This window comes from Ranitomeya variabilis, chromosome 6 (genome assembly GCF_051348905.1).
Source record: "Ranitomeya variabilis isolate aRanVar5 chromosome 6, aRanVar5.hap1, whole genome shotgun sequence".
NCBI classification, from domain to species: Eukaryota; Metazoa; Chordata; class Amphibia; order Anura; family Dendrobatidae; genus Ranitomeya; species Ranitomeya variabilis.
The window spans coordinates 64,243,468-64,266,855 of record NC_135237.1 but is presented as its reverse complement, the minus strand read 5'-3'; the positions used below and the strand labels follow the sequence as shown (position 1 = coordinate 64,266,855).

The 23,388-nt window shown below is 40.6% G+C and overlaps 1 protein-coding gene across 1 annotated transcript in view; it reads right to left on the bottom strand.

Annotated features, from left to right (window-relative positions):
- The window catches only part of PTPRN2 (protein tyrosine phosphatase receptor type N2), a 1,208,901-nt gene that overhangs the window by 882,658 nt on the left and 302,855 nt on the right, over nucleotides 1-23,388 (bottom strand). The window contains exon 3 of the mRNA XM_077268574.1: nucleotides 22,186-22,299. Coding sequence (XP_077124689.1) covers nucleotides 22,186-22,299 — 114 coding nt within the window. The remainder of the gene's footprint in view (nucleotides 1-22,185; nucleotides 22,300-23,388) is intronic.

Sequence of the window (23,388 nt, the reverse complement as noted above, 5' to 3'; positions counted from 1 at the left end):
GACGTACACAAAAAAGGTTACATTGAACTTTTTTGTGACGACGGTCCGCCAAAACACAACGGATCCAGTGCACGATGGACGCGACGTGTGGCCATCCGTCGGCAATACAAGTCTATGGGCAAAAAAGGCACCCTGTGGGCACATTTGCTGGATCCGTTTTTTGTCCAAAACAACGGATTGCGACGGATGCCACACGACGCAAGTGTGAAAGTAGCCTTAGGGCTAGGGTTAGGGTTGGGGCTAAAGTTAGGGCTAGGGTTAAATTTAGGGTTGGGGCTAAATTTAGGTTTAGGGTTAGGGCTAAAGTTAGGGCTAGGGTTGGGGCTAAAATTAGGGTTAGGGTTGGGGCTAAAGTTAGGGTTAGGGTTGGGGCTAAAGTTAGGGTTAGAGTTGGGATTAGGGTTAGGGTTTGGATTAGGGTTGGTATTAGGGTTACGTTTGGGATTAGGGTTGGGATTAGGGTTACGTTTGGGATTAGGGTTGGGATTAGGGTTAGGGTTGGGATTAGGGTTAAGGTTAGGGTTGGGATTAGGGTTAGGGGTGTATTGGGATTAGGGTTAGGTTTGAGGTTAGGGTTGAGATTAGGATAGGGGTGTGTTGGATTTAGGGCTTTGATTAGGGTTATGGTTAGGGTTGAGATTAGGGCTGTTTTGGGGTTAGGGTTGTGATTATCGTTAGGGTTGTGATTAGGATTATGGATCGGGTTGAGATTAGGGTTAGGGGTGTGTTGGGGTTAGAGTTGGAGTTAGAATTGGTTTAGGTACATCAGGGGGTCTCCAAACACGACAGCCAATTTTGCGCTAAAAAAGTCAAATGGTGCTCCCTCCCTTCTGAGCTCTGCCGTGCGCCCAAACAGTGGTTTACCCCCACATATGAGGCATCAGCCTACTCGGGATAAATTGGACAACAATTTCCAATTTCTCTTGTTATCCTTGTAAAAATAAAAACTTGGGGGCTAAAAAATCTTTTTTGTAGAAAAAATTTTTATTTTTATTTTCACGACTCTGCATTATAAACTTTTGTGAAGCACTTGGGGGTTCAAAGTGCTCACCACACATCTAGATAAGTTCCTTAAGGGGTCTAGTTTCCAAAATGGTGTCACTTGTGGGGGGTTTCCACTGTTTAGGCACATCAGGGGCTCTCCAAACGCGACATGGCGTCCGATCTCAATTCCAGCCAATTCTGCATTGAAAAAGTCAAACGGTGCTCCTTCACTTCCAAGCTCTGCGGTGCGCCCAAACAGTTGTTTACCTCCACATATGGGGTATCGGCGTACTCAGGAGAAATTGCACAACAAAATTTGTGGTTAAATTTCTGTTTTTACACTTCTGAAAATTAAAAAAAATGGTTCTGAAGTAAAATGATTGCAAAAAAAAGTTAAATGTTCATTTTTTTCTTCCACATTGTTTCAGTTCCTGTGAAGCACGTAAAGGGTTAATAAACTTCTTGAATGTGGTTTTGAGCAGCTTGAGGGGTGCAGTTTTTAGAATGGTGTCACACTTGGTTATTTTCTATCATATAGACCCCTCAAAATGACTTCAAAGGTGATGTGGTCCCTAAAAAAAAGATGGTGTTGTAAAAATGAGAAATTGCTGGTCAACTTTTAACCCTTATAACTCCCTAACAAAAAAAAAAATGTGTTTCCAAAATTGTGCTGATGTAAAGTAGACATGTGGGAAATGTTATTTATTAACTATTTTTCGTGACATATCTCTCTTATTTAAGGGCATAAAAATACAAAGTTTGAAAAATGCAAAATTTTAAAAATTTTCGCCATATTTCCATTTTTTTCATAAATAGTCGCAAGTAATATCGAAGAAATGTTACCACTAACTTGAAGTACAATATGTCACGAAAAAACAATCTCAGAATCAGCGGGATCCGATAAAGCGTTCCAGAGTTATAACCTCTTAAAGTGACAGTGGTCAGAATTGTAAAAATTGGCTCGGTCATTAAGTACCAAATTGGCTCTGTCACTAAGGGGTTAAAGACGCAGCCCTTTTTCATTTTTGCATTTTTGTTTTTCGCTCCCTTCCTTCCCAGAGTCATAACTTTTTTATTTTTCTGTCAATATGGCCATGTGAGGGCTTATTTTTTGCAGGACGAGTTGTACTTTTGAAAGACACCATTGGTTTTACCATGTTGTGTACTAAAAAAACAGGAAAAAAATTCCAAGTGTGGTGAAATTGCAAAAAAAGTGAAATCCCACACTTGTTTTTTGTTTGGCTTTTTCGCAAGGTTCATTACATGCTAAAACTGAGCTGCCATTGTGATTCTCCAGGTCATTATGAGTTCATAGACACCAAATATGTCTAGGTTCTTTTTTATGTAAGTGGTGAAAAAAATTGCGCCATTTTCCGATAGCCGTAGCGTTTCCATTTTTCGGGATCTGGGGTCGGGTGAGGGCTTATTTTTTGCGTACCGAGCTGACACTTTTAATTATACCACCTTTGTACAGATACGTTCTTTTGATCGTCCGTTATGGCATTTTAATGCAATGTTGTGGCAACCAAAACAACGTAATTCTGGCGTTTTTAATTTTTTTCTCGCTACGCCGTTTAGCGATCAGGTTAATGCTTTTTTTTAATTGATAGATCGGGAGATTCTGAACGCGGCGATACCAAATATGTATATGTTTGATTTTTTTATTGCTTTATTTTGAATGTGGCGAAAGGGGGGTGATTTAAACTTTTATATTTTTTTTTAAATTTTTTCATATTTTTTAAAACTTTTTTTTTTTACTTTTGCCATGCTTCAATAGTCTCCATGGGAGGCTAGAAGCTGGCATAGCCTGATCGGCTCTGCTACATAGCACCGATCATCAGATCGCTCCTATGCAGCTGAATTACAGGCTTGCTATGAGGGCTGACCACAGGGTGGCGCTCACAGCAAGCCGGCATCAGCAACCATAGAGGTCTCAAGGAGACCTCTGGTTGTTATGCCGATGTATCGCTGACCCCCGATCACATGATGGGGGTCAGCGATGCGCGTATATCCGGCCCGATGGCCACATGCGGTAGTTAAAAGCTGCTGTCAGCATTTGACAGTGGCATTTAACTGGTTAATAGCGGCGGGTGAATCGCGATTCCACCTGCTGCTATTGCGCGGACATGTCAGCTGTACAAAACAGCTGACATGTCGCGACTTTGATGTGGGCTCAGCGCCGGAGCCCACATCAAAGGGGGAGACATGACATGCGCTGTACTAGTACGGGACATGTCGTGAAGGGGTTAAAAAGTAACCGTCATTTTCATTTTTATTGCATAAATCAATAGTACACTTGAAAATAAGAAACTATACAACACATGTTATCAGAGAAATCTGCTTCTTTCCCCGCCAAAACTGATCGTTTATTTTTAAAATTCTCGATTCTCTGGTAAAAGCTGTATCCATTGAAGAAAGATTTTTAAATTGCTGAGACGAGATGACAGTTGGTTCTCATATGATTCTATGTAGCTGGAAGGAGGAGGAGCTAGAAGCAGAGCTCCTCCCTCCTCACGTCTGTATAGAATCTTACCAATAAAAACTGCCATTTCCTATTTCAGTAACGTAAAAATATGTCTTCACTGAATTCAGATTTTAGCGGGTAACTGAGAATTTTGAGAATGGAAATTCCTGGAAGAGAGGAGCAGATAAGTATTGAACATGTCACCAATTTTCAAAGTAAATATATTTCTAAAGGTGCTATTGACATGAAATTCTCACCAGATGTCGGTAACAACCCGTCCAATCCACACAGGCAAAGAAATCAAACCATAGACTTCCATAAATTAAGTTATGTGCAATAACGTAATAAATAAATAACATGCACGTTCGCCACAACAGAGTAAACAAAAAAAGAGCAAAACACTAAAACTTTTTTTATAAATACAATAATGAATTGAGCAGTACATCTCTACTATTACGGCCAGTAACTTCTGTATTGTCAGTCGAATAAGAACATGAAAAATACCTAGCAGCATCCACAGTGATTTATCTCTGGTATCCTTGGAGCGAGATGTCATTACGTCTGCCTGTACATTATATGACACAATGCCCAGCTCTAGAAGTAATCAAACACTAACAGTTTTTTTGACCTTGGATAAAAGAAAGTAAAAATGGAAGTATCAAATCCATTGTGAAATAACAATAGTCCCGAGCCTCAAGCCTGTCCCACCTAGAGATGTCCTGTACAAGATATAGAAACAAAAAAGGAGGGAAAAAGGCAGAAGATAAAAGAGAATCGACTGTTGTCTGCCATCTATGGAAATGTCAGCATTTTATCATTATGGGTATTGTATTTTTATATCTTCCAGGCATTATAATCAGGTCAAAGAGATATAAAAACAGATATAACAGATGCTTACGAAGAAACAACCCCTGAAGTCTATCTTTACCTAAGGCCATACCAGTGATGAAGGTCAATTCCAGTGGAAAACTCCGCTTTATTAATCTACTAAAAAATATGTATATTCGCACATTACCAATTTTTTTTCTACGTGAAGAGCATCTATCGGTAGGATCAATTTGAAGAATGATTCCCGAGAAATCCACATTTTTTCTTATATGTAAATGAGCTGCAAAGATCTCTCTGACATATTAATCTTGCACAGAGATCTTTCAGCTCATTGGCATATATGAAAAGCATAGATTTCTCAGGAACCATTTACATTGCATCAAGGTATCACTTGTTTCCACTTCCTATGACCTACATGCTCATATAGACGCCTTAGGAGGGGAGGTCCTGCTGACACATTCCTTTAAAGGAGTGACACCCCTTCCTAACTCCAATTCACACCCATCAATGTTGATATGGCGCTGTGACAGAGCATCCCTTTGCCCTGCAAATGAAAACTTTCAACATGCCCGATCCTTCATTCTCTTTGACATCAGCTATTAGGGGAGAGTCAGAACACTCCCATACGTATTAGAAGGTTCACATTGCTCACCTTAATCAGCGACTTTGCATAATTTTTTATATTTATAAGCCCCAACATATCTGTGAAAGAAACTTTAACATATCACAATCAGTATTAAAAATAAAAATTTTGCAATTTCCACACAGGCTACTGGGACAACTTCCTGATGTTTCAGGAAACAATACATGTACATAGCCACACTGGTCGGACACGAACCCTTCATTTTGTATTAAATTGCCTAATATGAAGAGAGAGAGAGAAAGTGAGCTGTGATATTGCCATTGGTAGATCCTGTGTTAGGGGTCGAGTTCCCACCTCTGCACAGGGGGAATCTTGGTCCATCTCCGCTGCGGTCTCCTATTCATCTCGTGCCACAGTGGAGCCTGCTCAGCGGAGACATCGGTCCCAGCATCTCGCTCAGTCTCACTCTGTGCAAAGGGTTACTGCTGCCTTTCCAGCTTCTGCCATTGTAGCCAGTACTGGGCAGCCGTGAGCAGACGTTTTTGGGACTAAGTCCTGCTTTTCCCCTTCTGAGCATGCCCAGGGTAAGATTTCACATTGGAGATCAAGGGTCACATGCTCAGGTACTGCAACAACTCCCATTGGTCCTCCAGGAAGGTCCTGAAGGTGCTCAACTTCTGTGGCAAGGTCCTGTACTTGCTGCAGCTATAAAAGGTTCGCATGACCGCACGGCCATGAGCTAGTATCAATCAAATTTATGTGCTTTGCGCCAGTGTAGTTATGTATGTATGTATTCAGGGACCAAGCTGAAATAAGCCCCTAGAATACCGGCACCTCCGGTGAGGATATTGTGTGTTGTGTATGTATTCAAGAACCTGGGTGAAATAAAGGTACCGTTACACTAAACGATTTACCAACGATCACGACCAGCGATACGACCTGGCCATGATCGTTGGTAAGTCGTTGTGTGGTCGCTGGAGAGCTGTCACACAGACAGCTCTCCAGCGACCAACGATGCCGAAGTCCCCGGGTAACCAGGGTAAACATCGGGTTACTAAGCGCAGGGCCGTGCTTAGTAACCCGATGTTTACCCTGGTTACCATTGTAAATGTAAAAAAAAAAACCACTACATACTCACCTTCTGATGTCTGTCACGTCCACCGCCGGCGGCTTCCCGCACGGTGGACCCCGGGCTGCGAACGCACCAATAATAAACATCTATATGTACTCGGTGCGTTCTGCTAGCCCTAACACTGTGTTACCATCTGTGAATAAAAGTGTTACCTGTCATTGTAACCCTGCTTGTGATGACAAATAAAACTCTTCCTGAAAGAACAGGAGGTATGAGTCTACAAAAGATTCAGTGTCCAGTGTGAAAATTGCAAAGTCATTCATTTTGATTTTTTTCTGAAAAACAATCGTAATGTGAAAAAAGGCATTGACAAAATGTTTTTTTTAGAAATATGTGTAACACAAAAACCTGATTTAAACAATAATTCATTTTCTGGTCATATCTTCCATTTCAGCCGCCCCTGATTCCCATCATCACCTGTGCCTATTATTATTGAGTTCACGGTCTTACGTTCTTATGTGTGCGTTATGTCCTGCTGTATAATACCGCAATAGTGATGCATTGGCAGATTCTTTTGTGCTTATGAGTACAGTGAGCATATAGACAGACGGTCTTAAGCACATGATTAGTTAACAAGAATATACACTCACTGGCCACTTTATTAGGTACACCTGTCCAACTTCTTGTTAACACTTAATTTCTAATCAGCCAATCACATGGCGGCAACTCAGTGCATTTAGGCATGTAGACATGGTCAAGACAATCTCCTGCAGTTCAAACCGAGCATCAGTATGGGGAAGAAAGGTGATTTGAGTGCCTTTGAACGTGGCATGGTTGTTGGTGCCAGAAGGGCTGGTCTGAGTATTTCAGAAACTGCTGATCTACTGGGATTTTCACGCACAACCATCTCTAGGGTTTACAGAGAATGGTCCGAAAAAGAAAAAAAATCCAGTGAGCGGCAGTTCTGTGGGCGGAAATGCCTTGTTGATGCCAGAGGTCAGAGGAGAATGGGCAGACTGGTTCGAGCTGATAGAAAGGCAACAGTGACTCAAATCGCCACCCGTTACAACCAAGGTAGGCCTAAGAGCATCTCTGAACGCACAGTGCGTCGAACTTTGAGGCAGATGGGCTACAGCAGCAGAAGACCACACCGGGTACCACTCCTTTCAGCTAAGAACAGGAAACTGAGGCTACAATTTGTACAAGCTCATCGAAATTGGACAGTAGAAGATTGGAAAAACGTTGCTTGGTCTGATGAGTCTCGATTTCTGCTGCGACATTCGGATGGTAGGGTCAGAATTTGGCGTAAACAACATGAAAGCATGGATCCATCCTGCCTTGTATGGAGCATCTTTGGGATGTGCAGCCGACAAATCTGCGGCAACTGTGTGATGCCATCATGTCAATATGGACCAAAATCTCTGAGGAATGCTTCCAGCACCTTGTTGAATCTATGCCACGAAGAATTGAGGCAGTTCTGAAGGCAAAAGGGGGTCCAACCCGTTACTAGCATGGTGTACCTAATAAAGTGGCCGGTGAGTGTATATCTCTACAAATGCCATTTCTCTTGTATCAACTGAACATTTCTTCAATATATGGTGTTATTCAAGGCCATGCTTGTTATCATCGCGGCTGAGTAAAGTTTTTTAGAGTTTGAGCATTTAACATTCCGTTTGAGTAAAATTGACTTTCCTATTTCACAGTAAAAGATTCATTATAATGCGGAATACGTATTGTAGAAATACATTTACTGCAGCCAAGTTGACATTACTTAAGTGTCTTTGTTAATAACAGTCTAGTGAAATCCTGATGGCGAGAACATTCATTTTCTATGTCTTTCACATGTCAAGGCTGCTTAACTTGCTAACCTCGGTTAACTTATTGTATTGTAGCGTGGTTGAGCGTATCACCATTAAAACAGGAATGTAAAAATCATCTGCCAGCCCCATCAATAATACAATATATGACACACTTTTTGAAGTTAACCATTTATATACAAGATACTTTGGAAACGTGCATTATTCAAGGCTCGTGTATTCATGTTACATGACCACAAAGAACAAAAAGACAGCGCCACAATGGATGGTGAAAAAATAGGAGCTTACATTTATTCTGCCTCCTGTAGCGACGTTTCGGTCAACAGACCTCAAGGTCTGTTGACCGAAACGTCGCTACAGGAGGCAGAATAAAAGTAAGCTCCTATTTTTTCACCATCCATTGTGGCGCTGTCTTTTTGTTCTCGGTTGTTTTTGGTCTTGATACTGGCCGGGATGGGCTCCCTGGTTTTGGACGTGCGCCCTTGTGTCCGCTGAGACCTTCAATTTATATATGAAAGGGTGCGGTTTTGACTTTCTTTTGTTTTGACTATTCATGTTACATGTCTGACATTATCCTTAAATGACTAAATGTATATTACATGGACAGTGTATACACCAGAACATGTAATTGTTCTGTCTATACTTGAATAATATCCTTTTTATTCTTAATACATAGCTTCAAATCCTCGGCTTATAAATTGAGAAAAAGGGTTAGTCCCATTATCAACATTTCTGACCTGTATTGGTGCCAACAAATTATGAGAATGAAGGATCCAAAAGACACCACCAGTCAGGGCTGATATGCAGCATTATATATTCTGTATATCTGCCCCAAACCCGACCTGTAAGAGAAGAAAAAAAACTTTTTATTATACTCACCTGTGGGGCGGTCCGGTCCGAGGGGTGTCGCTGTTCTTGGTCCGACACCTCCCTTCTTCTTGCAATGCCGTCCTCCTTCTTGCTTCATGTGGATGGCGCATTCCTACGTCATCCATACTGTCTCCCCGTCATTGCGCTTCTGAGCAGACTTACTTCTCTGCCCTGACTGGTCTTTGACCTTTCCCGATGCCTGCGCAGTACTTTGATCTACTGGACCAAGAACATTGACACCCCTCGGACCGGACCGCCCTGCTGGTGAGTATAATAAAAGCTTGTTTTCTTCTCTTTGAGGTCAGGTTGGGGGCAGATATACAACATTCTAGAATGCTGCAAACAGGCCTGAAAGGTGATGGCCTTACCTCATATCAGACAAACCTGATGACAGCTTCCCATTAAGCCCACTTTATTAGCAACTGCATGTCGCAAGATCTTGTGTTACAACTAAATCCTATGGGGGAGATTTATCAAAGATCTTGCGCCTTTTTTTGCACATCATGAAGCTGCAAATTTGTTGCACACCGATATGCAAACTCTTGCTATTTTACATAGTTCTCAGGGCTGTTAAAAGTGTCCGTCATCTCGTTTCAGTTAACTAAGCAAATAGGAAAAAAGCCGGATTTATGAATTGCGACTTTTTAAAAAGATGCATAAATAGTAATTGGGAGGGGGAGAGGGTAGATTAAAAGTGGAAAAACAGCTCTAGACAGAGGTGTTGTATTTAAAATGCAGGAATTTTATCAAACATCATGCAACACTTTGATTTACTTGCCATAAGCAAAACTAACTTCAAAAATTCATCTCATGATATATTCCCCTTATGGCTATTCAAGGGGGTTAGAAACTCTATGGGGAATTTGTCATGAGTTGAATTTTAAAGTCCGTTTACTTGTATCTGTGTTGCCTTTATTTTCACCAAATATATTAAAGTGTTTAAAAAAAAAATGATTAATTTAATGCATCTTTTGATTTTATACTTTTTACTTTACTGGAGTGAGTTAACAACTTTTTAAAAAGTTGTCATTCATACATTTAGCTTTGACGTTATTTGCATAGCTGCTTGTGCCCAAATTACTCCCACTTTTTAAAAAAGGTGAGACCAGCACAAAAAAACCTTGCACTTTTTGTGCAAAAAAAAATTTGACATTAATTTTTCTTTTACACCAAACACTGATGCAAAAACCTTGATTAGAGATGAGTGAATATATTCCAGTGGAAACCAATTCTACTCAAACATTACAAAAATTTGCATTCACCAAAATGCAGATTTTTCTGTACTTTGTTTCCGCGATGTTTTAACAAAATGGCAGCTGGCCATCAAAAAGGGCCATCAAAAAGTAAAAAAAAAGGAAAAAAGATTTTTACTAAACTTACTGCTTACCTCTCAGGATCCTCTGCTCTTCACCGTCTCACCTCTGGTCTTGGGCGCATCTTCTTATCACCACCATCAAGTGCTGAAACCCCCTTCACGCTTCCGAGACATCCAGCTTTGATGAGTCCCAGAATATTTCCGAGCATGCAAGGTCACGGTGCACATCATGATATCATGATGTGGAGATCTTATGAGCGCCTAAGCAGAAATGTACCGGGTCTCCTTAGAGTCAGAAATCCCAGTCTATCATAAAGAGGCCCAGAGTTTCAGGGTTGGTGACAGTGACAAGAAGATGCGCCGAGCACCAAACAGGGAACGGTCATAAGTGAAGGGCCAGAACAGTAAGGTAAGTATAAGTATTTTTTTTTGTTTTCAACATTTTACATTTATCCTGCTCTGGGGTCTACAGAGACCCTTGATCATAAAAAGGGACATTCAATTCATGGAAAATAACTTCACTGCGTTTCAAATTTCCCGGGAAATCTGTGTAATTTGGCTAATTCGAATTGGCCAGATCAGTTCATCTTTACCCTGTAAAACAGGCTACTATATTTTAAGAGTGTTATTAGCAGTGGTGGACCAGCTAACTTTTACCCTGGTAAACACAAGCCAGACAAAATATAGTATTACATGGTGGTTATTCAAATGAGCTTGCCAGAACATTAGCTGCTTTTAAAGAGTCAATAACCATCCCTACTGGCTCATCACATGGGGTCTCTCAAAAAAGTTAACTTTGCAGAAAAAAATAAGAAAGACAACACTAAAAAATCTAGTAATACCCACCACTCATATTCCACTCAGTTTGGAGTAAGCAGGTAGATGCTGGTAAAAAAATCACTAAATACTCAATTGTCTGGGCTGAATACAGGGACACCTCATATTTTATGAAGAACAGCCCTTTTCCAAGGCTTCAGTGAGTTCCGGTAGTGATCTATGATCGGTAGGCTCCTCATAACGGAGAGATTGTGGTCACCAGTGAATTCCTTTAATTGATTAATATAGCTAAAAAGGAAAAGGAATAGAATATGGATTTTATTTGATCCTGAAGGACTAACACATTATTTATTCTGGGGTGAGGATTTGTTCTGAGGAACAGCTTGAACTTGTTCTCACAAGCAGAGCAGATCAAAAATATTAGATTTTATTGGTCAATTCCTTTGATTCCCCTGGGTTAAGAGAGATGTTTGTTACTAACTGTAAAAAGCAAAGACAGAGCACGGCAGAAGTGACTTGATAGCTCTCCTGGAAAGTCTAGAAGCTCCCTCAAATAGGGTTAAACTCCTGGAAGAGTCTTGATGCCATAAAAGCCCCCTGAAATCTCACAAAAAAATAGCTCTTTCAGGTTTCCTGCAATGGTGACTTCTTATGGAGCCCAGACACTCAATGAACCAACAGGAAAAAATCATGAAAAAGGACAAGGCTTTTAAAACAACATTTTTTTAGCAGCATGGGCCACATTATAGAATTTGCTGACCAATTCCAAAAAATTGCCAAGGATGTTTATAATAAAAGTGACAGAGATGAATCTGCTGACCTCTTGTTCTATGAAAGACACAGCAAATTTATATGTACATGTAGAATGTAGTTTCGTCATAGGATCCTCACCGAACATCGGGGATCATCAGCGTCTTAAGAGTGAACCGTATATACAAGAAAAGCCTGCCCTTGAAAGGAAAACAGAAATGGAGTCCGTGGATTTTAAATATAGTTTATTTATTGAATCTCAAGCTTATCACATTTGTCTTCAGGTCTATGATAGAGAAAAGCAAATTTTTTTAAAATCGAATTTGTCAACTTCGACCAATTTTCCCCCAAAATTGGAATAAATTCACTACTTGAAAGCTTGTAATTGCTCGGAAAATACACGTAGATTCAGAGGAAAGAGAGAACCTTGCTGACCATAAGAGCCTACAATCTACAGGAGAGAGAGGACCCCACTGACCATAAAAGCTTTTACTCTATAGAAGTAAGAAAAAGAGGACCCTGCTGATCATAAAAGTTTACACTCTACTGTTGAGAGAGAGGATCTTTCTGACCAAAAGCTTACAATCGACACGAGAGAGAAGTCCAGGTGAGAAAGAGAGAGAGAGAACCCCACAGACCATAAGAGCTTACACTTTACAGATGAGAGAGAGAGGACTCCGCTGACCATAAGAGCTTACACCCTACAGATGAGAGAGGACTCAACTGACTGTAAGAGCTTACATCCTACAGATGAGAGAGAGGACACCGCTGACTGTAAGAGCTTACATCCTACAGATGAGAGAGAGGACTCCACTGACTGTAAGAGCTTACATCCTACAGATGAGAGAGAGGACTCCACTGACCATAAGAGCTTACATTCTACAGATGAGAGAGAGGACTCCGCTGACCATAAGAGCTTACATCCTACAGATGAGAGAGAGAGGACTCCACTGACTATAAGAGCTTACATTCTACATATGAGAGAGAGAGGACTCCGCTGACCGTAAGAGCTTACATCCTACAGATGAGAGAGAGAGGACTCCACTGACTATAAGAGCTTACACTTTACAGATGAGAGAGAGAGGACTCCGCTGACGGTAAGAGCTTACATTCTACAGATGAGAGAGGACTCTGCTGACCGTAAGAGCTTACATCCTACAGATGAGAGAGAGAGGACTCTGCTGACTATAAGAGCTTACACTTTACAGATGAGAGAGGACTCCGCTGACGGTAAGAGCTTATATTGTACAGATGAGAGAGAGAGGACTCCGCTGACTGTAAGAGCTTACATCCTACAGATGAGAGAGGACTCCGCTGACTATAAGAGCTTACACTCTACAGATGAGAGAGGACTCCGCTGACTATAAGAGCTTACACTCTACAGATGAGAGAGGACTCCGCTGACTATAAGAGCTTACACTCTACAGATGAGAGAGGACTCCGCTGACCGTAAGAGCTTACACTCTATAGAAGACAGAGACAGAGTTACCCAGTGACTCTGGAGATGTAAAATGTCTCTGTCATACAAGCTGTCTTCCGATGGAAACCGATGATCTGTGATGGCCCATGTACTGACCACCACTGTACAAGGTGTGATAATCCGCTAAATGTCAAAGCCGCAAAGCATTATGGGGAGGTGCAGAAACGCAAAGTGACATTAGCCTGCTCTGATGCTTCATCGGTGTGGGAAATGGTTTCAGGCAAGTTTATTTTTTTAACGAACTGGAAATCGAATTTCAAAATGTTGAAATTCACATTAAACTCCAAATTTCAGAAAATTAGACTTGATCTCTGTCTTCCACAAATTGATCTGCTGCTCTAATATATGAGACAAAAAGCGGTGGCAAAAGTAGCTGTGCGGTGAAGGAAATGTGGAGGGAGGGGTTACGCTAATAATCAGGATAAAATACAGCTTACTTTTAGCATATACTATAAATGTCCGTAAATAATTAAAAATGCATGCGTATCCATAGATACAATGAATCAATCGCGGCATAACTTAAACATTAATAATACAACAATAAAATCCCTACAGAGTGCACCAGCTTAAAAATTATTACTATGAAGTCTAGGGGGGCTGCGATTGGTCCAGATGTTTCTTACTTGTATGTAGTCAGATCCACCCATGTTGGCAGAACTATAAATGTATGACAGGAGCATCTTACAAACTGTTAGTACTTAGTACAGGTAGAAAGAACTTTATATTTTCACCAAAACTTTCCTTTACTTTTTACATTGTGTTGTATGAGCACGGAAAACAGCCTTGGGCTATATGTCAAAAGGGACCCAAAGACTCAAAATATGACATTCTGCCGCAGGAAACCATCAAAAAATAGAAAAAAATGCCAGATGATTAATTTTTTTTTAGAGATCTAGAAAGATCACTGCTGAGGTCAGCTGTGATCACTTGGATGTATGGCATGTGTTCGCTGTGGCAAAGTATACATAGACTGGCAGTTGACACTGGAGCATTGGAGAATCATGGGAATTATGCTTTTTAGCCTTCCCTACTGTTGAGTTTGTAAATGGGTTTTCTAGCATTTAAAAAAAAAAAACACAATTGGGAGCGCTGCTTATTAAAGAAGAAAAGAAGCTACACCAATATACCAATCTGCTCCCCGCTAAAGCACTGCTGCAACAATGGTCTCCATTGCTTTACACGTAATTACATCATGACCAGCAGTTACCTGACCACTGCAGCCAATGATTGGCTGCAGGGCCAGGAGACTGGTGGTCGAGGCATCATGTATCCCTCCCCATGGTTTCCCAGGAACAACATATTTCACCTATTCCCAGTATGTAAGTTTAGTGTCTGACTTCAGGAACCTACAATGATCCCAAGAAGGGGGTCTCAAAGACCCTACTGTAAATGGAACGGTAGTGCACATTGATAACGAATAATTAAAGCGGTTGTCGACTACTAGGACAACCCCTTCTTAAACTAGATGTTTGTAAATAAAATAATAAAGCCTATACTTTCCTCCCGTGCCGGCACCATTCCCAAAGTGACCACACTCGCGGTCCCGTGAGGCAGTGGAATGACATGTGATGCTTGATGCCCAATCAGCGCTGGCGTCACTGTCTCCGCCTTCGTACGAACTGAACATGAAGAGGAAGCCAGGGATCAGCTGCAGCGCGGACCTCCACCGCATGTTCAGTTTTTCCAAAGGTGAAGACAGTGACGCCAGAGCGCCAACCATTGGATCCAAATTGGACATGCGAATGGCCCGATAGACTATCATAGGTACGAGTGCTATCCATTAAAACCATGGATAGCACTCTACAAAAAAAAATCGGACATCTGAATGAGAAATTGGATGCAAGAAATTTCTGCAGATGTGAACCTATGCTGTATCCATATTGGCCCTCAGGTGTAATAGGAATCCTGTATTTCCAACCTCATGAGTATATATCAGTGTAGTGCATGGTGCTTTTATCTGCTGCTATCCACAGCCATAAACACACTTCAGACGTTACATACGGAAATAGCAGCTAAGCAAGGCGGACCTTTCAGAACATTCACACTCCAGCAGTTAATAAGGGAAAGTTCACTACATTCCTTTTCTGTGTTTTCCATGTAATCCACCTTGGATCAGCACCTAAACTAAAACTTTAGAGACAGTGCAAATGTCGTCTCTCTCCCAGCCTGACAGTGCAAGAAGTGAAGTTAAACTTTAATAAATGCTGTATGTATCGGCGGTTGTAAAAGTGCATAGCAAACCATAGCAGCCTCGTCCATTAAAGTCAATGTGAGTGTGATACGCTGCAAATGCTCTCCTATCTTCTATTTCTCACTATCACTTTGTTACTTTGATGAATGTGATGATCTGTCTCATCATGGAATTAATTATACTTCACCATCTGCTGGAAAACATCCATTTCCTTTTGCTCTTTGATTATTCCCAGGGTTGTTGAGTTTGTTTGATGTTGTTTTTGCTATAAAAGGTTGCACTTGTCAAAGTGGGACATGTTGCTGGCGTGCATGAATATTTTGGCTGCTTGGAGAGCTAGAAAGTTAGACTTTTTGGCAACGTACAATAGTCTCTGAGGATGTTTCTGCAGAGGGAGCATTTATAGGAGCAGAATGCTTTGTTCTGTCTTTTATCACTGGAGCATGAACCATGGCCATAAAGCTGCGGTGCACCCACTATGCGCATGTAGGCTAAAGGCCAGCGCACAGTTGGAGTTCAAAACGCACCAGCGATCTGGTCTATGCATACATCCCAATTTTCATGAAATATCCTTAGTGAGTGACCATCATTTTATTTTATTTTTTTCATAAATCAATACTAAAAGTTAAAATTAGCAACTTCATAATATTTTATAGAAAAATCCACTTCTTTCTCCTTCTGGACTTGTTATTCATTCTCAAAATTCTCAATTCTCAGGTAATATATGTCTTCAGTAAATACAGATTTTCCCATTACAGAGATAGCAAATGACAGTTGGAGTTCATAAAGTTCTATGGAGAACTGTAATTCAGGAGAACTCGCAGCAGAACGTATGAGTCTGCATCTAGCTTCTATCCCCTCCCATTTTCCTAGAATTTTAAAATCATCTCAGGAATGAGAAAATCTGTCTTCACTTAAAGGGAATCTGTCAGCAGGTTCGGCCCCTTGACTCCAGCGATGTGTCACTTACTGGGCTGTTTGTTGTCGTTAAAATACAATCAGTGCTTTATCAGCAAGAGATTATCACTACAGGACTAGGTGTCTCCTGCCTCTTAGTCAACTACTCTGTGTAATCCCGCCCCCTAGAGTGATTAGCAGCTTTATGTCAATATAAAGTATACAATGAAATCTGTCAATCAGTGGTGTGAGCGGGGTTGTACAGGGCTCAGCATTCAGAGTTCTGCTAGGTCAGCAGCAGAGAAAGAAGTGATTGTATCAAAATCATAGCAAGCAGCTCAATAAGTGACACATGGCAGGAATTAGGGTCTGAGCCCCCACATCATGCTGCTATCAGATTTCATAGCAAAAACTTTGTGACAAGTTCCTTTAACTCCTGCTCCCCAGAGCCTGTTATCACCTTCACGACCGGCCAAATTTTACAATTCTGACCAGTGTCACTTTATGTGTTTTTCATGACATATTGTACATTATGATAGTGGTAAAATTTCTTCAATACGACTTGTGTTTATTTGTGAAAAAAATGGAAATTTTGCAAACATTTTGAAAATGTTGCCATTTTTAAAACTTTAATTTTTTTGCCTTTAAATCAGTTATGTGAGACAAAATAGTTAATAAATAAAATTTCCCTCATGTCTGCTTTGCATCAGCACAATTTTTGAAACAATTTTTATTTGTTAGGAAGTTAGAAGGGTTAAAAGTTGACCATTGATTTTTAATTTTTCCAACGAAATTAACAAAACCATTTTTCTTGGGGACCACATCCCATTTGAAGTTACTTTGAGGGGCCTATATGACAGGAAATACTCAAAAGTGACACCATTCTAAAAACTGCACCCCCTCAAGGTACTCAAAACCACAATCAATAAGTTTATTAACCCTTCAGGTGCTTCTCAAGAATTTTTGGAATGTGGAAAGAAAAAATTAACATTTACCTTTTTGTCACAAAAATTTTACTTTAGACCCCAATTTTATTTTTGCAAGGCTAACAGGCATATATGGACCCTAAAATTTGTTGTGCAATTTCTCCTGAGTATGCCAATACCCCATATGTGGGAGAAAACTACTGTTTGGGCGCACAGCAGAGCTTGGAAGAGAAGGAGCGTCATTTGACTTTTTGAATGAAAAAAATTGCTGGAAAAATTAGTGGACGCTATGTCACGTTGGAAAGCCCCTGTTGTGCCTTAACAGTGGAAATTTCCCCACAAGTGACACCATTTTGGAAACTAGACCCCTCATGGAAGTTATCTACAGGGTGGGCCATTTATATGGATACACCTAAATAAAATGGGAATGGTTGGTGATATCAACTTCCTGTTTGTGGCACATTAGTATATGGGAGGTGGAAAATTTTTCAAGATGGGTGGTGACCATGGCAGCCATTTTTAAGTTGGCCATTTTGTATCCAACTTTATTTTTTCCAGTGGGAAGAGGGTCATGTGACACATCAAACTTATTGGGAATTTCACAAGAAAAATAGTGGTGTGCTTGGTTTTAATGTAACTTTATTCTTTCATGAGTTATTTACCAGTTTATAACCACTTATAAAATGTGTTCAAAGTGCTGCCCATTGTGTTGGATTGTTAATGCAACCCTCTTCTCCCACTCTTGACACACTGATAGCAACAACGCAGAAGAAATGCTAGCACAGGCTTCCAGTATCCATTGTTTCAGATGCTGCACATCTCGCATCTTCACAGCATAGACAATTGCCTTCAGATGACCCCAGCATCTGAAACAACAAATACTGGAAGCCTGTGCTAGCATTTCTTCTGCGGTGTTGCTATCAGTGTGTCAAGAGTGGGAGAAGAGGGTTGCATTGACAATCCAACACAATGGGCAGCACTTTGAACACATGTTATAAGTGGTCTTAAATTTGTAAATAACGCATGAAAGAATAAAGTGACATTAAAACCAATCACATCATTGTTTTTCTTGTGAAATTCTCAATAAGTGTGATGTGTCACATGACCCTCTTCCCATTAGAAAAAATAAAGTTGGATCCAAAAACGTTTTTTAGCCCCCAAATTAGCATTTTCACAAGGTAATAGGAGAAATTACTCCATAAAATTTTTTGTGCAATTTCTCCTAAGTACGCTGATGCCCCAGATGTGGGGAAAAATACTGTTTGGGTGCACAGCAGGGTTTGGAAGTGAAGGGGCGACATTTGACTTTTTAAATGCAAAATCTGCTGGAATAATTAGAGGATGCCATGTCGCATTTAGAGAGCCTCTGATGTGCCTAAACAGTGGAAACCCCCCACAAATGACACCATTTTGCAAACTAGATTCCCCAGGGAACTCATCTAGATGTGTGGTGAGCACATTGAACACTCAGGTGCTTCACAGAAGTTTATAACATTGAGCCGTGAAAATAAACAAAATCACATTTTCCAAACAAAAATTTATTTTAGCTCCAAAGTTTGCATTTTCACAAGGGTAACAGGAGAAATTTCACCATACAATTTGTTGTGCAATTTCTTCTGAGTACGCAGATACCCCACATGTGGTGGGTAAACTACTATTTAGGCCCACGGCAGGGCTCAGGAAAGAAGGATTGACATTTTCAAACGCAGACTTGACAGAATGGTCTGCCGGTGTCATGTCTCGTTTCGAGAGCCCCTGATGTGCCTAAACAGTGGAAACCCCCCACAAGTTACACAATTGTGGAAAATAGATCCCTCAGGAAACTTATCTAGATGTGTGGTGAGCACCTTAAACTCCCAGGTGCTTTACAGAGGTTTATAACATTGAGCCGTGAAAATAAAAAAAAAAATCACATTTTCCCCACAAAAAATGGTTTTAGCCCCAATTTTGCATTTTCACAAGGGTAACAGGAGAAATTACACCATACAATTTGTTGTGCAATTTCTTCTGAGTACGCTGATACCCCATATATGGGGGAATACTACTATTTAGGCCCACAGCAGGACTCAGGAAAGGAGTGACATTTTAGAACGCAGACTTGAAGGAATGATCTGCCGATGTCATGTCTTGTTTCGAGAGCCCCTGATGTGCCTAAACAGTGGAAAATCTCCTCAAGTAACACCATTTTGGAAGCTAGTCGCCTCAAAGAATGTATCTATATGTAAGGTGAGCACCTTGACCCCCCCTTGACCTTCTGCTTCACAGAAGTTCATAACGTAGGGCAAATAAAATAAAAAAAAATCAAATTTTTCCCATAAAATTGTTATTTGAGCCCAATTTTTTTATTTTCACAAGGATAGCAGGAGAAAATTGACCCTAAAATTTGCTGTGCAGTTTCTCCTCAGTACTCTGATATCCCATATGTGGTCAAAAACTACTTTTCACAGTGGAAAACTCAGAAGGGAAGAAGGGCTGTATTGGAGTTCACATTTTGCTGGACTGGTTTGAGGATGCCATGTCACATTGGCAGAGCCCCTGAGGTGCCAGAACAGCAGAACCCCCCATACCCCATTTTAGAAACTACAGGGATGCAGTGATCATATTGACACCACAGGTGGATCACAGAATTTTAGACCTGTGTGCAATGAAGGAAAAATAATTATATTTTTACCACAAAAATTTTGTTTAAGCCCCAGATTTTACATTTTCATATAAGGAAATTGTAAAAATGGCACCAAAATTTGTCCCACAATTTCTTCTAAATATAGAAATACCCCAAATCTGGCCAATCTTAGCCATACGGTGAGACTCGGGAGGTTTAGCTCCATCCATTGTTATTGCTTTGCTCCTAAAAATTCTAAATTGTAACTATTTTTGTATTATTTTGTAAACCTACCTTTGTCTTTCAACACTGCAGGAATCCTTCTGGCCTTCTGGACATGTTCTCAATCAGATTCAAGCATGTCTCAACTGATCCCAGGTCTCATCTACACGTTCCCAAAGTTGGCGCATTTGCTCAACGTATTTGGGCATGTATACAGCTTTCACTTCAACGCTACCCACAAGTGTTCGATTGGGTTGAGGTCTAGGGACAGTGGGGGCCAATTCAGCACCTCCACTTCAATGTCATTGAACTATTTCTTCGACAATATTGACGTGTGCTTAGGGTCGTTGAACTGTTGGAACACTATGTTCTCCTTTTCATATTCATAGTACTCCAGTGTATAAAGTAACTCGACTTGTAGGATACTCACATATAGCTCAACATGGAGACCTCCGTCAATACTGGTCAAGTATCCAACGCCTTTGGCTATGAAACAACCCCATGTCATCTGGCATCCTCCACCGTACTTGATAGTTTCTTCAATTTCTTGATCCGTTAGCCACCTTTTCCGTTGTTTCTTCCAGACCAATTTGCACCCATCAGAGCCTAGTCTATTGCCTTTCGTCTCATTGCTCCAAATCACCCATTTCCAATCTTCTACTGTCCATTTTTCACACTATTTTGCAAACTCGAGCCGATGCTTCTTATAACGATATTGAAGTCGAGGCTTCTTCGCATTTTTTGGGGTCACCAACCATTCCAGACTTGTGTAAGATGCGTAACACAGTGCTTGCATGGATGTCTGTGATCTCCCTATTATGAAAGCATACAAGTCAACTCCACTGCCATCTATTTGATACTGATGGACCTTGTGATAAGCTGACTTGCTGACTCTGATATTTTGCCTGTACGTCCACCTCTTGACTTTTGAAAGGATGAACGGACTTCATTTGATATTCTTCCAACTCACATGATGTAGTTTGGTAACTTTCTTGGCCAAGAGACCGCTATCGATGACGATGAGTGACGATGAGCTGGATGAAATCATTTCTTTTTTCTTGGGAAATCTTCTTCATGGCTGCTCCTAGATTTGAACCAGTGACTTTTCGCTTGATAATCAACCTAATAACATACTGAGCTATAAACATATACAGCAAAAAAAAGATTTTTCCACCACCAGGAGCAAAACGGTAACAATGCAGTGACATGACTAATCATGTTAAATAGTCAAATTTATGTGTGAGATAGCCAAGATGATTGTCTATAAAATGATGTAGTCTCATGTTCAAAGCAGTAGTGGATGATGAGACATGGAGCCTGTGATATAGTGACCCCTGTAACAGGTAGGGGGCACTGCATGGTCTCCCCGGTATGTGCACGGAGTCGTATTGAGGCCGTGAGAATTGACCTGCAGTAATGTCAGGATCACGTGACCAGCCCAGGTGATCCATTACTGTGGGTGTGGTTACAGGTACATAACCTGACCAGGGTGTGGGTCACGGGTCTTCTGTGTGGTCTTCTGTGTGGTTCCTGTGTGGTTCCAGTGTTTGGATCTGGATGGTCCAAGTGCAAGGTCCTGGAAGCCTGTGCTTGGGCTGTGTGCCCCGTGTAGGAAGACCTGGGAGGAGGCTTCCTGGAAAGCACATGGCTTGGACCTGGTGGCCTGTGGTGTTGGACTGAGTCCTGAATAGCACCCAGACAGGCCATGGCCTCGGTGTTGAACGGTCCCAGGTGGGATGGACGTTCTGAAGAACACAGTGTGATCATGGTCCGGCACAGTCTGTGTTAGAAGCTCCTGCGAGTGGAGTCTTCTTGGAGCACCTGAGAGACTGTGGACCCGGATGATCGGCGTTGGGGAAGCTACCGGCCTTCGGTGGCTCTGGACTGACTGTTGTGTGCCGGACAGGCAAGTTGGTGAACCCCGTTAGGCAGTTTCCCCAGGAGAGCGGACTGACAAGGAGTCAGCAGATGGAGCAGGAGCTCCCATAAGGTATCATTGTCTGATGGTGCTTGTTATGTTCCATGAACTGTGTGGTAACCCACTGCAACTGGTCAGGAGAGGACCAGCATGTTTAGTTGCTACAGATTGAGGATATGAAACGTGATGTGTTGTCCTGGTACAGTGTGTAAATGGACTGTTCACGATGTGGTTTATGATACCCTAATAAACCAGATAGACTGTTTTGTTTTAAAAACCCGTGCCCGTGTGCTGAATGTCGCGGCAAAGCGAGTGTCCCCCAATACACTCAGTAAGAGTAGTCTTACATATTCTTACAAGCCTGATAGTCAAAATGTCAAAACATTGTTACCCTTTTGCTTTTCAGTTTATGTATTTTCTGACACTCCCGATAGACCGAAATGTTTATTTTGGGACATCAAGATTTTAAGCCTGAAGACAGTAGGTTACCTCTGTGTGACAGCTTCTGAAGTATAGTCCTAAGACGCTGGATAACAGATGGTGAAACTTCATACTTGAACACGTCTATCACTGGTAGCCGCTGACATCTTCCAAACACGCCATCTTTTAAAGAGAAAATAAAAGACATATTTTAAAAATTGTTATGAAAAGTATGTTGTATATAATCGTATTCACCATTTCATTACTCAACGAAGAAGATAAACAGTACTTAGAATGCAAAGTGGAAAACACTTAAGAGAAAAAAATATGTGATTGATGATTTTTTTCTGTTGAAGTAACATATAAAATAAACAGTGGCAATAAATCTTGTATAACGCACACATTAACATTCAAAAGGCATACAAATCTCCATCTCCAGAGTGTGTATGACGAAGATATACAGTATCTAGGAGCACTGATAACAAGGCAGCGGATTTTAATTGGTGTTTGTCTAGTTCTAGTCTGTTGATTGCTGAAAATGTGACAAGAAATGTATTATTTTTCATATCTGAATTTTGTTTTCTGCTACCGACATTGAAAAGGAAATGAGCGATCGTAGAAAATAATGAATGATAATGAATGAGAAATGAGTTATATATTATTATACACAAGTGGAAATAAGATTAGATAGTAAACTGTCAAAAACAGCAATGACATTGAACTTTTTTCTACTATCACCTTAAAGAAACTGTTTGGAATAATACTGTGTTAAGCCTTCGGCAGGTCCTTAGGGGTGGGGTATGATACAAGGATTCTATCTTTGTCACCTCCCCTGAGGATTATGAAAATGGACAAAATACAAAAAATCAGCTTTTGTCCAGAGTGTTTTCTTTAGATATTATCACAACCCATCATCACAAAAATTAGGTTTGCTTTGTGAGCTATTCAGTTCTAACTTAGAATATTGCTTGACATTAGTAAAAATGTATTAAAATAGAGACATACATTTAGCATTTATATTTGAGATTTATTTCAGCAATTCAAATATGATATCTACCTCCAAAATAAAAAAGATGATAGCGTTTTCTTAATATAAAAAAGTCAGAAAGTACAAAATTCACTATGGCCTTAAACCAAAAATATTATTAATATTGTATATTTTATTTATTGAATGCATAGCTTGCAGCATATTTGCATTTATACGAATTTGGAAATTTCAATTACGAAAATTACAAATTATAAAAGTTATGTTCTATTCATTAAAGCCTTTTA